This window comes from Lynx canadensis, chromosome A1, assembly GCF_007474595.2.
Source record: "Lynx canadensis isolate LIC74 chromosome A1, mLynCan4.pri.v2, whole genome shotgun sequence".
NCBI classification, from domain to species: Eukaryota; Metazoa; Chordata; class Mammalia; order Carnivora; family Felidae; genus Lynx; species Lynx canadensis.
The window spans coordinates 71527589-71543622 of record NC_044303.2 but is presented as its reverse complement, the minus strand read 5'-3'; the positions used below and the strand labels follow the sequence as shown (position 1 = coordinate 71543622).

At 38.0% G+C, this 16034-nt stretch overlaps 1 protein-coding gene across 1 annotated transcript in view; it reads right to left on the bottom strand.

Moving 5' to 3' along the window:
- PCCA (propionyl-CoA carboxylase subunit alpha) overlaps positions 1-16034 on the bottom strand; it is a 422256-nt gene that overhangs the window by 207398 nt on the left and 198824 nt on the right. Inside the window, 2 exon segments of the mRNA XM_030313554.1 lie at positions 13151-13226; positions 15115-15183. Of these exon segments, the coding sequence (XP_030169414.1) occupies positions 13151-13226; positions 15115-15183 (145 nt within the window).

The following is a 16034-nucleotide window of genomic DNA, read 5'->3' as shown; positions in this document are numbered from 1 at the left end:
TTCCAATATGATTTCCTATTTCTGAGCCAACCAACTAGGCATTTCTCTATGCATCTCTTTATACTAGACGATGTTAGCAAACATGTGCAAAAATCTGAGCATTATCTGTTCCTCACTCAGAAAATACCAAGTGCCTAAAAACTTTATAAAAGCCAATTTTCAATCTATTCAAACTGCTTCAAAACATTTAGAGAAAGTTCCCAATTAAAATATTAATGGTATTCCTTTAGCTACATAAATTTCCAAGGAAGAAGTTATCACATACAGACAATGACCTAATAAGTATCTTTCATAGCACATGCCCCAAACAAATTATCTCAACCTTGCTCTGTGGGTAATGCAGTTATCCCAACCTTGCTCTGTGGGTAATGACTTAGCCAATATTCAACCACTCATGTGTTGAAGGGCTGTTGTAATTATGTGTATTTCTACGAGGAAAGTATTGGAAGGTGTAAGAAACTTCATCTGATGACACAAGTTACCTCACAATCATTGCAAAATGTGACATTGGGGCGCCTGGGTGGCGCAGTCGGTTAAGCGTCCGACTTCAGCCAGGTCACGATCTCGCGGTCCGTGAGTTCGAGCCCCGCGTCGGGCTCTGGGCGATGGCTCAGAGCCTGGAGCCTGTTTCCGATTCTGTGTCTCCCTCTCTCTCTGCCCCTCCCCCATTCATGCTCTGTCTCTCTCTGTCCCAAAAATAAATAAACGTTGGAAAAAAAAAATTAAAAAAAAAAATGTGACATCTTCGTCTACTACAGGTGATATTCGGGTAGATGAAAATGAAGAGCAACTGAAAGCAACATGCTACGAGTGCTTAGAAGCCAACGCAGTAGGCAAGAATTTAAAATAAAGACTCCTTGAAAGAGGTCAGGCTGTGAAAGGAACTGAATCCCTTTGTTGCATGTTTTACAAACAGACAAAACTAAAGCGCTTTTGAAGAAGGAAAGGGAATGGCTTGCCAGAAGAGATTTCTATGCATAGGCAACAACAGATGTGGCATTCCAGGAAGAGAGAAGTATCTGTGACTTACGCAAATCGTCCTAGCTGGGAAAAGAAATAGAGAAAGACACAGAAGGACACAAAGATGGGTAATATAAGGGAGGAACAAAGAATTCTCATGTTGTTTTGGATACCACCAGGTATTTGTGTGGAGAGAACTGGAAGATGGGCACCGTGGCCAAAGAGCATGAGCAAAGGAGAGAGCTGTGTGCCTAAGAAGTCCAAGGGGGGGCGGTGTCCAGGTCTGACAGTCATGCAAACGTTTTACCTTTCTTTGAGAGCAACCAGAACAGTTGAAGCAGGGCAGGAACGACTACGTTTGAGCTCCAGGAACCATGCAGGCTGTTAGTGGATTGGGGTCTGGGGAAGGGTGAGGGTGTAAGTGGGAAAAACCATTAGCTGACAATTGCAGGAGACATGTTGAAAAATTGCAAGGCATCAGACCACAGCAAGAGTGTGGCCACTACAGACGGAGAAAAGCAGATGGACTGGAGAGACATTTAGCAGGCAGAGAGGGCATGATGATTTAGTGGACATCAATGGGGGAGACAGGGGGACCTGGCTGGCTCAGTAAGTTAAGTGTTCAGTTGTAAGTTCAGGCCCCATGGTAAAGATTACTTAAAAGTAAAATCTTTAGGGGCACCTGGGTGGCTCAGTCGGTTAAGTGTCCAGCTCTGGATTTGGGCTCGTCATGATCTCACGGTTCATGGGTTTGAGCCCCACATTGGGCTCTGTGCTAATGGCGTGAAGCTTGCTTGGGATTCTCTCTCTCTCTCTTTCTCTGTCCCTCCCCTGCTTGAGCTCTCTAAATAAATAAACACTTTAATGAAAAAATTAAAATAAAAACTTAAAAAAAAAAGAATAGGGGAGAGGAGTCAATCACAACATGCACCCTTCTGGCTCTGTCATGCTATATGACTGAAGACCCCACTTACAGACAAGAAACAGGTTAAGAGGGAAACATGTGATTTACTTTGGGCAAGTTCAACTGGAGAGGCCTGGGAGAGTAGACTGATGGTATCCCTGTGGTTAGAGTTCAGAAGAACAGGTCCGTTAGAACGGAGCCACCCACAACACAGAACGCATGGGGGCAGATGCCCACATGAAGAAATCCAGAAACAGAAATGCAAGACAAAGCCAGCAGTATGTAGCTTGTCCCTATACAATAACTCAAGTTTGGAAGAAGAAAACATCCTAAAGGAGGGACTAGAAAGGATGAAAATATGAAGATCAGGGTGCAGCTGGAATTTCATTTCCAAAAAAAAAAAAAGTGTTCTTAGGTGTTATTTAGTATTTCAAAATGTTTCCATTTGTAAGCTTCTGGATAAATTGTAAATAATGTAGAATCTAGGAGCACCTGGATAGCTCAGTTGATTGAGTGTCTGACTCTTGATTTCGGCTAAGGTCATGATCTCTCAGTTCACACGATCAAGCCCCATGTCAGGCTCTGCACTGACAGTGGGAAGCCTGCTCATGCTCTCAAGTCTCTCTCAAAATAAATATACATTTAAAAAAAAGTAATAAAGAAAGGCAATCTAACTTTCAGAATTTCTGTCCTTCCCTCCTCCCTCCAGTTAAATAAAAATAATAGTGTTTACTTACAAACTTCATATTTTGTATTTAACTTTACTGGCTCTCCTGTTACAACCTAGTGATAGTATAAATTTTCTTGTTCCTCTGTGAGGCTGAAGTCAAAACAGCATCAGACTGTCTTCAGGAAACTCGAACATAAAACTTCAGAAATAATGATCATCTGAACAAAAATAAGATTGTTTTCTGATAGTGATCAATTTGTGATTGAGGACATCAAAAAATTACAATGCATGCAGTTTCAGGGAGCCTGGGTGGCTGTTTGTTGAACACCTGACTCTCAATCTCAGTTCAGGTCATGATCTCAAGATTCATAGGTTCGAGCTCCAGGTCAGGCTCTGCGCTGGCAGCACAGAGCCTGCTTCGGATTCTGTCTCTGCCCCTATCTGCCTCAAAATAAACAAACTTAAAACTTTTTTTAGTAAAATGTATGCAGTTTCGGGCACCTGAGTGTCTCAGTCAGTTACGTTTGCCTCTTGATTTTAGCATAGGTCATGATCTCACAGTTTGTGGGATCGAGTTCTACATTGGTCCCTGCATGCTGACAGTAGGGCCTGCCTGAGATTATCTCTCCCTGGGCCCCTCTACCCTACTCATGTGTGCTCTCTAAAAATAAAATAAATCTTTAAAAAAAAATAAAAATAAAAATAAAGGGGTGCCTAGGTGGCTCAGTTGGTTAAACATCCAACTTCGTTTGGCTCAGGACATGGTCTTGTAGTTCATGAGTTCAAGCCCCACATCGAGCTCTGTTCTCTCAATTCACAGCCTGCTTCTGACCCCTCTGTCTTCCTCTCTCTCTCTCTCTGCCCCTCCCTCACTTGCACTCTCTTCCTCAAAAATAAACATTTAAAAAGTAAATAAATAAATAAAATGTATGCAATTTTACAGGATAAATGATATGTTGTATTTTTATTACAAATTCAAAGTTGTAAAAAGTGATTTTAGAGAAGTCAAAGGAATTATAAGCAAACATTAATTTACTTTGTGGATATCAAAGAGCAGAGCCACTCAAGCACACAAATGAAGCACGGACTTTCCAAACTATTTCTACTTGAATAGTAAATAGAGCATGAAAACAGACTTTTATCTTGCTAAATGATGTTTCAGGAATAAAATTACTACACAAAAGCATTTTCTCCTTAAATGTTCTCTGAATGAAAGATTACATATTACTATGCAAAATCAAATCATTATGTTTTTCTTTCTGAAGGACTAGAAGATGAAACAATGGCTAATGGCAGACAACCAAAATCTAGGTGCCTCAACTGACTCCAAAGACTACTGTACATTCACTGATTCTAAAGCCAAATGGGGGAATAATCAAAGAACTATTTTCCTCCCTAAAAGCACAAAAGAACAGATAAATGGGACAAATCACTGGACTGTTCAAGAGATATCCTACACATCTGAAAGTTACCATTTTGTACATAGTTACTTTTTTTCCATGTCCCAGGAAAGACAATGCTGTTTAAAGCAATCGTTCAAACAAGAAGTCGGTAGCAGAGGTACTCTGAGACATAGTTAATAACTTCAACGATATTATTAATCACATACTCATAAAAATTATGGCTCTCAGTTTTAGACAGGGAATTGAAAATGACCTCTACCAAAGTTCACAAGGTCCCATCTGTATGGGAAATCACCACCAGGCCACAGAAGAGACGACCCCTAGGAGCGGCTTTCTCCTGACTACCTGCTGTTTCCAAAACACTGGCCAGACGTTAGCTGCACACACTGCCAGGATCAAACAGAGGCCAAAAGTCACCGCTTATTTCATGGGGACTCAGAAATTAACTTTAACCAAATTACATCTTTGCTCTCAAGATTTTTTTTTAACAAAAGCTCACAATCCGCTTAGGAAAAAAATTATTTGAACAACTAAGCAGTTATCCAACAAGACAGTAAATTGTCCTTCACAAAACAATTTCTTTAAGCCCTCTATCCTTTAGAATTTATCAGATAAATAATATATCATCACAAATACATCTGTTTTTATTCCTTAAATAAAACTCCTCAGGTTTGGGAAGAGGGGACACATGCTCCTCTTCACCTATTTTTTAAACTTTTTATTTTGGAACAATTTCAGAATTATAAAAAAAACTCATAAAATAGTAGGAAGAATTATTGCATATCCTTTACCCCAAATATTTATTATTCATTTATCATTTATTTATCATATTTTTTTCTCTTTACACACACACACACACACACACACACACACACACACACACACAATTCTTCTTAAACATCTGGGGGTAAGCCAAAGACAGGATGTCTTTACCTCTCCACACTTCGGTGTATTTCCTAAAACCAAGGTAAGTCTCTCATGTAATCACAGTACAATGACCAGATCTGGAAATCAACATTGCTAACAGTATCATCATCTAATCTACAAACCTTGTTCAAATTTCATCAACTGTCTCATTTATGACCTTTACGACAAAAGAAAAACATTTTTTTTTCTGGTCCAGGAACTTATCCTGCATTAGTTGCCACGTATCCTTGGTTTCCTTTGATCTAGATAAGTTGATCCACTTTTGTGTTTCTTGACCTTGACACTTTTGAAGAGTACAAGCCATTTATTTTGTACACTATCTTTCAATTTGGTTTGTCTGCTGTTTCCTCACGATTATATCCATGTTATACATTTTGGAGAAGGACATCACAGAAATGATGTGCTATTTTCAGTGCATCATACCTCAAGAGGCATGAGATGTTGATATGTCCCATTACCAGTGATGCAAACTGTGATCATTTGGGTAAATTGCTAGGTTTGCCTATTTTAAAGGTGTTATAGTTCCCATTGTAATTAATTAGCATCACCTGGGGATATACTATGAAACTATGCAAATACCTGTTTCTCATCATATTTTCACCCGCTTATCTTAGCATCTGTCATTGATGATTCTGACCCTAAACAATTTGGTGTTTACCCCATGGGGATTCTTCTATATTTATAAGTTAAAAATCTGCTGTAGAGAAGAGCTGTGCCTCTTGCCTCTTTTATCTTTCTTATCTATTTATATCAGTATGGACCCACAGGCTCTTGTCTTATTCCATGGGCTTTAATCCATCGCTAACATTATTTATTTTGTTGCTGAAGTTTTCCCAGATTGGCCAGTGGGAAACCCCACAGAGCTGGCTCCTGTGTCTTTTTGACATATCATCTTTGAGCACTTGATTACTTTCTTATACAAGATGTTTCAGGCTCATCTTACACTCTTCCGGAAATCAGCCGTTTTATCATGGAGTAGTGGTTCCATTTATGAGACAATGGTATTTAAAAAATAAGATCTGGGTTCCTGGTATGCTCATTGCTATGGGTGCCAATGTTTCCATGACCTTTCAGCAGGCCAGTGGTTCTCAGTTGAGGGTGATTTGCCCCCCTCCCTCATGACATATGGCAGTGTCTGGAAATACTGGGTTGTCACAACTGAGGAAATGCTACTGTCTTTTAGTGGGTAGAGGCCAACCAAGAGTGGTGATAAACATCCTACAATGCAAAGGATACCCTCCTGCACACACAATAAAAAAATGTCTACCCAAAAATGTCAATATTGCTAAAGAAACCCTGAGCTACAGAATTTGTGTATATACACACACATGTGCAGTAACACATTTATATAGTTATTTTTCAATATAGGTTAAAAACCATGAGTTTCCACTGATACCTCCAATTTCAACTCAATACATAGGACTCATTTAGAATGGAAATCCTCATCCATTTCCCCATCTGTAACCTCTTTCTCTGACAAGAAGAAATGTCACTCATCTTATCCACAATCCATGTATTTATTTCCTTAATCCCAGAATATACATAAACTGGTTTCAGAACTGCTAACCCATGAACTAGGAAAAACAAACCTACTAACTACAGTTCGATGTTTGCTTCTACTGTTTTTAAGCCTGAGGATATGCAGTCAAAATATGCTTAAAAGTTATTTAAAGCTAGTGGTTTTTTTTTATCTCTCTCTCTCCCTCCATCAGTATATTACTCATAAAATTCTGTCCACTGTTGGTATTCCATTTAGAGCTTTTCCCCCAGAATGTCAATAATTTTATTTGGAAATGTTAATGTCAGAATTCTAAAAGTATAACTGGAGAAGCCTCTCTCCTTTATCTCAGGTACTTCATTTCCCATCCCCCAATCATTTCTACCAGATGACGATCTGGGAGGTACACCCTATAGGTCCACCATCTTATTAGCTCTGCTCTTGTGTATGTGTGTGTGTTTCCACAAATAAGCAGATACATGTATACATTCTTATTCCCCTTAATCATCCACCAATATCTAGTCTATTTTTCCTTTAATAAGAGAAATGCTGCTTTTTAGCTTAGTATATGGCCACCTTGGTATCAACCACATTGTCCATCTTCCTAGCAGATAGGTATGACCATGTGATTAAATGCCAATAGGATGGGAGCAGAAATAAAGGGTGCTTTCTAGGTTATGCCCTGAAAAAAAATGGGTGTGAACTCCCCTTGCCCCTGCCACCTTCCTGCTGAGGCTGGATGATGGGCATAAAAGCAGCCACTCTGGAGCCCCCAAATGAAAACCATCTGCTGTGAATCCAAGTCTCCCTACCAGCCCTTGACAATATTTCCTTTTGGGACTATGACATGGTAAATATATTAAATTTTATCTTTCACAGGTCACTGTATTTTTCATTCTCTTTGTTATAACTGCTTAGACTACAGCCTAACTATGAAGGTCCTTGGGTGGGAAGAGGACTGAGCATTCCAGCAAATGAAAACAACAGTGAAGCAGGAAGGAAGGAAAAAAAAAAAAAAAAGAGCATGAGACAAAGTTGTGTAAATGACCAAAGAGTCACATGAGGGCAATGGGAAATATTAAAGGGTTTTAAGCAGGGTTGGGATTATACTTTAAATTTTATGCTGTTCAAACCAAAGAATGGATTGGTGCAGACAAAGAGTATTTACAGAGAACCTGTTCAGAAAGCTCTTACCTGAGCCATGACACACATAGCTGGAGTATGGGATAGCACAGCCAAAGAAAGGAAATAGAGGTTATTTAGATGAAGTTACAGATCAAGCCCCCTCAAAATGCCTCAGAAACCACTTTTCTGAGCCCAAGGGTTCACCTTCCTACCAGGTACTTCAAGGATTTTGCATCCATCACCAGAAGGCCTAGGTTCTCTGGCCATCCCTCATCCTTGGAACATCAGCTGACCTAACCACTCTCACTTCCCCAAAACACCTCTTCCAACTCTTTTCTAGGCCACTCCACAATGTTTTCTGAGACTGCCGCTTCATGATTACCACTCAGGTCTACTGAGGGTTCAGTATTTTCATGGAACATTCCATCTATCTCCTTGCCTCACTGAAAACCTCAGTGACCTCAAGGACCTCACTTCTCCAGCAACCTTCACATACTTCCTTGAGATCCACTGTCACTTCTAGAACATTACCTCTTCTAATCCTTGGAGAAACTTCTATTTCCTTGAGGCTTATTTTAGCTGGCCAAAAAAGTCTTCCCCAATTCTCTGTCATCTATCGACATCCCTTTTAACAACCCAATATTCGCTGCAGAATTTATGTCACCTGGAAGATGCAGAATTTATGTCACCTGGAAGGAAGAACCTTCCTTCCTTCCCCTAACTCATGTCACCATGAGTATGACCCAGGTAACATCCTCGCCACTCAGCTCTTTGGATCTCATTTCAAATTACCTATTCTTTCACTTTAGCCACCTAGTCCCAGAGTCAAACCCTAAAATCATCTAGTGTTCACTAAGTGCACCATATTCGAAATCACCAACTCAAAATAAATTGCTTTCCAACTGCAACCCCTATCTTTCCACCTCCTTTCCCAAGAGACTTGACTGGACCAATACTGAAACTTCCAATCTAGACTATGAGACATTCTGGAAGTCAGCTGCCCTTCACTCATGAAGAGTTAATGATACAAAATACAAAAAGAGCAAGATAATAAAGAGAAATAAATAAAAGCAACGTGTAAACTCTAAGTGGACCATAGGTGGTGTTAAAAAAAACAAACAAACAGATAAACAGATATAAAAAGACACTTAGCAAAACTAAGGAAACTTGAAATACGGACAGTATGTTGGGCGATATTATGAGATTCCTATCAATTTTCCTTGGTGTAATACTGGTTTTGTGATTTTGTTGGAAAACGATCTTACTTTTAAGATCCATGCTGAAATATTTAGGAGTCATGTGTCATGACATCTGCAACTTTCTTTCAAATAGTTGAGGAAAAGAACAAGGAGAGAAGGGAGAGAGGAGAAGGAAGAAGAGCAAGGAGGAGGAGGAAGGAGAAAGCAAAGAAAGGTATAAATGGAGAGATAGAGGGAAAGATGTAGAAAAGCTTAACAATCTAATTGAAGAGCATATAGGTGTGCAACGTACTATTTGTTCTTTTTCTCTAGGCTTGAAAATACCTAAAATAAAAGGCCTGGGGGCAATGTATCAATTGTATCAATATCAATATATATTATATTATTATATAACATATATAGGTATGTATTATGAGAGAGAGAGATCTCAATCTGACGTGTATACATCCACATCTTTCTCTGTGCTCATCCAAACACAGTAAAGATACTTTAGGATGGGAAGGTGGCTTAACTGATGTGAGGCTGCACCACACACACTACTCTGCGAACCGCCTTTCTATTAACAATACACACAGACAGGCCAAGTACCGGCTGTGCCGCAACTTATAGTGAAGACGCACAGTAATTCATCCGGTCGTTCATCCATTTGGTGGACATGATGGTTGATTACAATTTTGGCTACTTTAAATGCTGCTGTCACAAATGTCCTTGTAAATATCACTTCACAATTCGGTCTTTTAACTCTGAAGGATAGATTCCTGAAAATTGCACAGCTCAGTCAAAGAGTATGCACTTTTAACATCCAACACCAGATTATCTTCCCAAAAGACAACAGTCAGTCATATTCCAAACAGGCCTGAGTGCGCTCTCTCCTATATTTCACCTCCACAGTAAGTTATCAGTCTTTTTAAAAAAAAATGCTGCCACTCTGGGGAGCTGTTTGAAGGAAACACAAAGTGAGATACTCTCAACAGAGTCGCTTGTGAGAGTCACCTAAGGCAATGCTCACATTACTTCGAAAGAACCAAAAGCAAAGGTGGGAAAAGAAAAATGCCTCCCCCATCTGAATTCCCACCATAGTTTTTCATTCCAGTATTATGGCGTCTATAAATTTATGTCCTTTCTATATGTTTCATGCCAAGTTTACCAGAAACTCCTTGAAATAGGGCTACTGTCACTCATTCATTAATTCATTCAACAAATACTTATTACTCACTGACCATATCAAGCCCTAGTAATACACACGTGAACAAGATAAACACCATCACTGCCCACATGCACCTAATATTCTTATGGGATAATCCAACATTTAGCAATTAGTCAGGCAACTAATATTTTAATTATAGTTACGGTAAATGCTTTGAAGAAGCAGAACAGTGTGCAATGAAAACAAGTAACCCAGCACACAGTACCAGGAATGACCCCAAATGGTTTTTCAATGTTATTTATCTATGGCTTCATCAATTTCCCATGTCACTGACTGACTGATAATGACTCATGGCATATGATCTTTAAATATGCGGTTTTACACTGTAATGAGAGAAGGACAGAAGAAGATAGGAACTCAAGTTATTGAGCTGGTACTGTGCCAAGCCCTTTTGTGTACCTAACTTCAGTTCATCTTCGCTACTAATTTATAGAGCAGAGGCTAACGCTCCACTTTTAAATGTAGAGTATGAGATGCAGGGAGACAAAGTAACTTGACAAAACTCACATAGTTACTAAAAGGTGTCATGACAGGATAGGAACCTAGGCCCCTCTGATTTCTATTTTATCAGAGTGAACCAAAGGCCTTTTCAAACTAGGCCTGGAAAATACATACAAAGTTAGGAGAATAACAGCAAGCCTACTACTCTGTATTTAAGTCACTTTAATTTAAAAATGTGGTAACTGGTGAACATTATATATATATATATAATATATATATATATATACACACACACACACACACACACACACACATTAAGTAAAGTAAGTAAATTCAGTGGCAAACATTCATTTAAAATAAAAGATGAAAAGTGTACTCTATAACTATGTTAGAGTATTCCTTTCAGAATAGACAGAGGAGAATACAACGCTAATATTTTGACCAAGTGCCCATATGCCATGGCACTACATTACATCAAAGCTTAATAGAGATGTGATTTGACAAAATATTCTTACACAAATGGACTATCTCAAATTCATGAATTTACCACTCAAGCTCATTAGAACAAAACCGAAATTAACCAATATCCAACAATTCAACAACCATAATAAAAATTACAAAGATACTGATGGGGGGAGGAATCTAGAAAGCTCTTACAAATACTTTGAAGGCCTCTGGGGATAATATTCCCAAGTACCTTGTTTATGTCTGCATGTGTGTGTAGTTAAACACACAGAGACCAACATACACCCAAATTAGATGTGTGTTCCAAACATGCACTGAAGTATTTCTGGGGGAATACTATTTCTAAGGAAAATAAACCCCTCCAAGCCTACTTAACCAATGTACAGAGAAAATATGTAGCTGCTGCTCATGATGGCTCATGATGGAACATGGCAGAGTTTAAAAACCAGTAAATACTCCACAATTAAGGCTAAAAAAGAACTAGAGAATGAGCTAGAAAGAACGTGAAGGGGATTTTTCAAATTTGTATACGCTTTGGATACTAAGGTTATGGATTTTATTTTTAGGTTCACTTGAGAACTGTTTTCCTTTCATTGACAGAGGTGAATCACTAGCACATGAGATTAGATACAATCACTGATTACTTGTTAGTCAACAAATGGGAAGAAAAGAGAGTGACAGTAAAAGGGAAGGGAGGGAAGAAGTTTCTCCAGGTATAACAAAAGAAAAGCTAGAAGAGAAAAGTGATTGAAAGTAATGATTATATGACTTAATTGCCATATATTAAAACAAGAAGAGGGGTGCCTAGGTGGCTCAGTTGGTTAAGCGTCTGACTTCGGCTCAGTCTCACAGCTAGTGAGTTCGAGCCCCGCATCAGGCTCCGTGCTGACAGCTCAGTGTCTGGAGCCTGCTTCGGATCCTGTGCTTCCCTCTCCCTTGACCCCTCCCCCACTCACAATCTCTCTCCCTCCCTCCCTCTCTCTCTCTCTCTCAAAAATAAACATTTAAAAAAATTTTTAATGATCAGGGAAAGGAAAATATGTAAAAATGGAGTCACTAAATTGTCCTGAGTCACTACTGTGCAGTTGTACAAACTGTTCACTGCATATAGGCACTGGGTCAAGGATGCAGAGTAAGGGTTTAATATGCTCCATTGCTAAGCTGGGCTCTCTGTCTCAGGGCTGGATGCGCCCAGAAAATGGAGCACTTTTCCTAATTCACACAAAGTTGTAGTCCACTTGCCAAGCCTTCTGACCTACAGGTCGTGCCCACTCAAAGGGAAGCCTTTTGAAATTACATAAAAGCTCTGTATGGACTTGAGAGGCGCTAAGTAATCATACTCCACCAACATTCTATCCCCTCAGCCTCCAATTCTAGCCTCCCAGCTCCACTGTTTTAGTAAGCCACGAGAAAAGAACAAAACTATACAGCCAGTCCTTCCTATGGGAATGTTCGTAGACCCACACTATTCACTCATAATTCAAAGTGAACTGTACTTTAAATTTGATGTTAAACTCCATTATTCTTAAGTTGATGATAATTTATGTCGGACTAAAATGAAATGATCTTTTCAATGCTAATAAAAAGTTGCTAATACAACTTACAACATAATTTACTCCTTAAGGGGAATCAGTATAACTTTGCTTTAATATTTAAATAAATGGCTGTGGGGTACCTGGTGGGCTCAGTCAGTGGAGCATGCAACTCTTGATCTCAGGGTTGTAAGTTTAAGCCCACACGTGTAAAAATTAGTTAAAAATAAAATCTTTAAAATAAACAAATCAATAAAATGGCTACTCCTGATTCAGTTACCACTCCACATTCTACAGGCCATAGGACTGCACTTTGTTAGACATTAGAACTGACGTCTATGTACATGAGGCGACACTGTTACATATGCTAGAAGACATTCCATAATTTGCTCTAATTTATAGACACAAAAGGCTATTCCCTCACTCTCAAATTAGTCAACCGTAGGTCACTATATTTTATAGCTCCATACATTCTTAAGCTTCATACTTCAAAACACCATCAATAACAATAAAAGACAATAAGTAGTTAATTTGCTGCACTGGCCTATAAAAGACTTTAGAAAAAAGAACCATTTCCCATACAATACATACCTATAAAATACTAAATATTTGTCTAGGAAAGGTTATGCACCGTAAGGTTAATTAAAGAATTTAAGGTATATATGTAAAGTATAGGGCTGCTAAGGAAAATTTTCTTATTTCTATTTAAACACATAGTAAGCACATTTTCTACTGTATTCTCTAGTTAGCACATCTTCAAGCTGTTTTCTAGAACAGGACACCATGTATAATACCAAGACCTCAAATACTTGTTTTTACCTCGAATAACATAATTATCCAGTGCATCTTCCATTCTCTTCAGTGCTTCAGTTCTATCAGAACCATATGTGATCAGCTAAAAGCAAATAAACAAAAAACAATTTACATAGATAGATACCAATCTATCTAAAAGTCAAACAATTCATCCTAATAAAAATCAAAATACTTTGTAACAGGTTTCCCAAAACATCCTCTGAAATTTCACAGTAGCTCAATTTCTAATATAAAGTATGTCAATTAAGATTTTTTTTTAACTCAATAAATATCAGAATCAAGATATTTCAGACTTTTCTCCTACATTCACTATCACAGAAAAAGAGCTATTTGAGATAAACAACAACGTAATAAAAATAACCATAAAAAGTTTAAAAGGAAAGATATCAAAATGTGAACATTTGGGATAGAATATAAACATCTAGAATAGTGAAGGATCAGGCAAGATTTTTCTCTCCCTACGAAAATGTCGTTTCCAAGCCTGATACCCTGCATAGCTAACTTTTACACATAACATAGCATAGAAGCAAACTGTTCTTGTATTACAAAAACAGAAGGGTCTTACTGTTCTATATGATTTTGTGCCTATTTATAAGAATCTTAAACAAATTAGCAATTAAATACAAGCAATAAATAATATTTTATTGCTAATTTGCTTGTTAAAATAAGACTTTACTCTCCTAATAAATATTTTTCTATTACATTAGTCAGTCTATAGTTTACAATTACTTTGGTACATTTCATCAGCTCCTCAGTATCAAGCCAGGTTGAAAATTTATTTGCAGGCCACTTTTCTGAACAGAAATGTATTCATCAAAAAATGGAACCACATATATCAAAATCAATCTATAATTTTTTTGTTTTTTTATTTTTAAATTAAATAGCACTTCTCTAACAAATGAAATACCTAAAGTTCACTTTAATAATGTTACTATAAAAACTTAAGTGAAAAAAAATAAAAAAATAGTTTGCTACAAATACATAAAAGTACTTGGGGAGAAAACCATCTGACAAAGGGTTTTTAGTAAAAAAAAAAAAAAAAATAATAAAATCGTTCTTCGGGATAGGGAAAACAGGATTTTCTAAATGAAATCCCCAGGTTTTATTGGTTTTTTTTGTTTTTTGGGTTTTTTTTAGCGTTTATTTTTTGAGAGATAACAAACACAAGCAGGGGTGAGGCAGAGAGAAAAGGGAACAGAGGATCCAAAACGGGATCTGTGCTGACAGCAGAGAGCCCAATGCAGGGCTTGAACTAACGAACCAAGAGATCATGACCTGAGCCGAAGTTGGATGCTTGACCAACTGAGCCACCCAGGCGCCCCATGAAATCCCCAGTTTCAACTACTGCAGTCAGAATCCTACACTTTATGAGATCTTAAGATTCTAATGATTTTGAAAGACCTAAAGATTTGAGTAGCATTGTTAATTTATTCTGGGAAGTCAAATTTCAAAAGACAGGTGGGCAAAAAGACATCTTGTACTCTAACATAAAACTTAATTATGTGCAATCACCACAATTAGTGATTCATAAAAATGGAAAAGAAATGGTAAAAAGTATGCCAAAAAACATGACCTATCAGTTCAACTCCTTGACATGGCAAGCCATACTTCCACCTCAGGTAATTTCTAGGGATGACCAAATAACGTAATTCATGCTCACTGTATCGGCTGCATTGGAGCCACTGGTTAGATAACTTTATTATTGTTGGGGGAGGGGATCATCATTTGATTTGACTGGGGACGAGCAAATGACTGACTTGATTGGGGAGTATTACAAAGTAACATGCTGTTGAAATTTCTCAAGAGAAAGAAAATCTGCTCTGCTTTCACTTTTCCATCAATGCATAATTACTTGTTTAATTACACAGCACATGATTCAGAGAAAGGATCAATTTAAGATTTTTTAACTTTAATACTTCCACTGTCTTTCAAGAGAAAAATGTACAAAGCCATTAGGAAATCGAACTAACTTTTGAAATCATTGGATCATAATAAATGCTAATGTCACTTCCTGGTTGGATGCCGCTGTCAACCCGGACCTGGGAGAAAGAAAGAAATGAAAGTAACTTCATATTGTGCAGATATTTTTCTAACAACAAATTTAATTTCCAAGGAGCAGATGGATAATTTAATCTCAAGTAACATTTCAACTTCTGGAAAACAGAAAAACAATCTAAACCATATAGAGACCAAATTATCTTGATCTGTTATACCATGTAGTATAACGCATTTTTTTGTTCTCACTCTAAACAAAGGAACGAAGAAACTGCAAAAAATAACAACAATAAAACTTTATACATCACTATCCTGGGATGCATTTGTAGCTATTTGATGGTGTCTTCCAACTGAAGCATGGCATGAATGATGCCCCTTCTAGGCACACTCCCCACTGTACCCTTCTGAGAGCTTCAGGGAGGACCCCAGTCAAGCCATGCAGCAGGACTCGGGAGTTCTGCTCATCAGCTCTACAAGAACGCTGGTCCTGTGACTTTCATGTCTGTAACACTTTCCTTTTTTGCCTTACCCTCTCAACTGTACATTTTTTCTCTGTTACTGTTAGTCCCCTGAGACTTTAATGTTTACACAGCTTTTCTCATAGCTTTGCTTTGTAAGGACACAGCCCCAATTAGAGTTCTGATTTTGCAATTTTCATGGGGGAAAAAAAATAGCCCAAGTTCAAAATATTCTTTTGAAGAGCCTGATTGCTGTTAACCAGCCAACAAGTTAGTTAGTACATCGCTGATTCTTGTTTTCATCTCCCAGTTTGATACCAGCAGTAAGGCACAGAGGTTAGCCATGTAAAACTTTTAAAATGAGCAGTTGCTGAGGACGAAATATTTATTAAATTATTGTGCCTAAGTTTTGGAATCTGAGGTATTTAAAAGCTAAT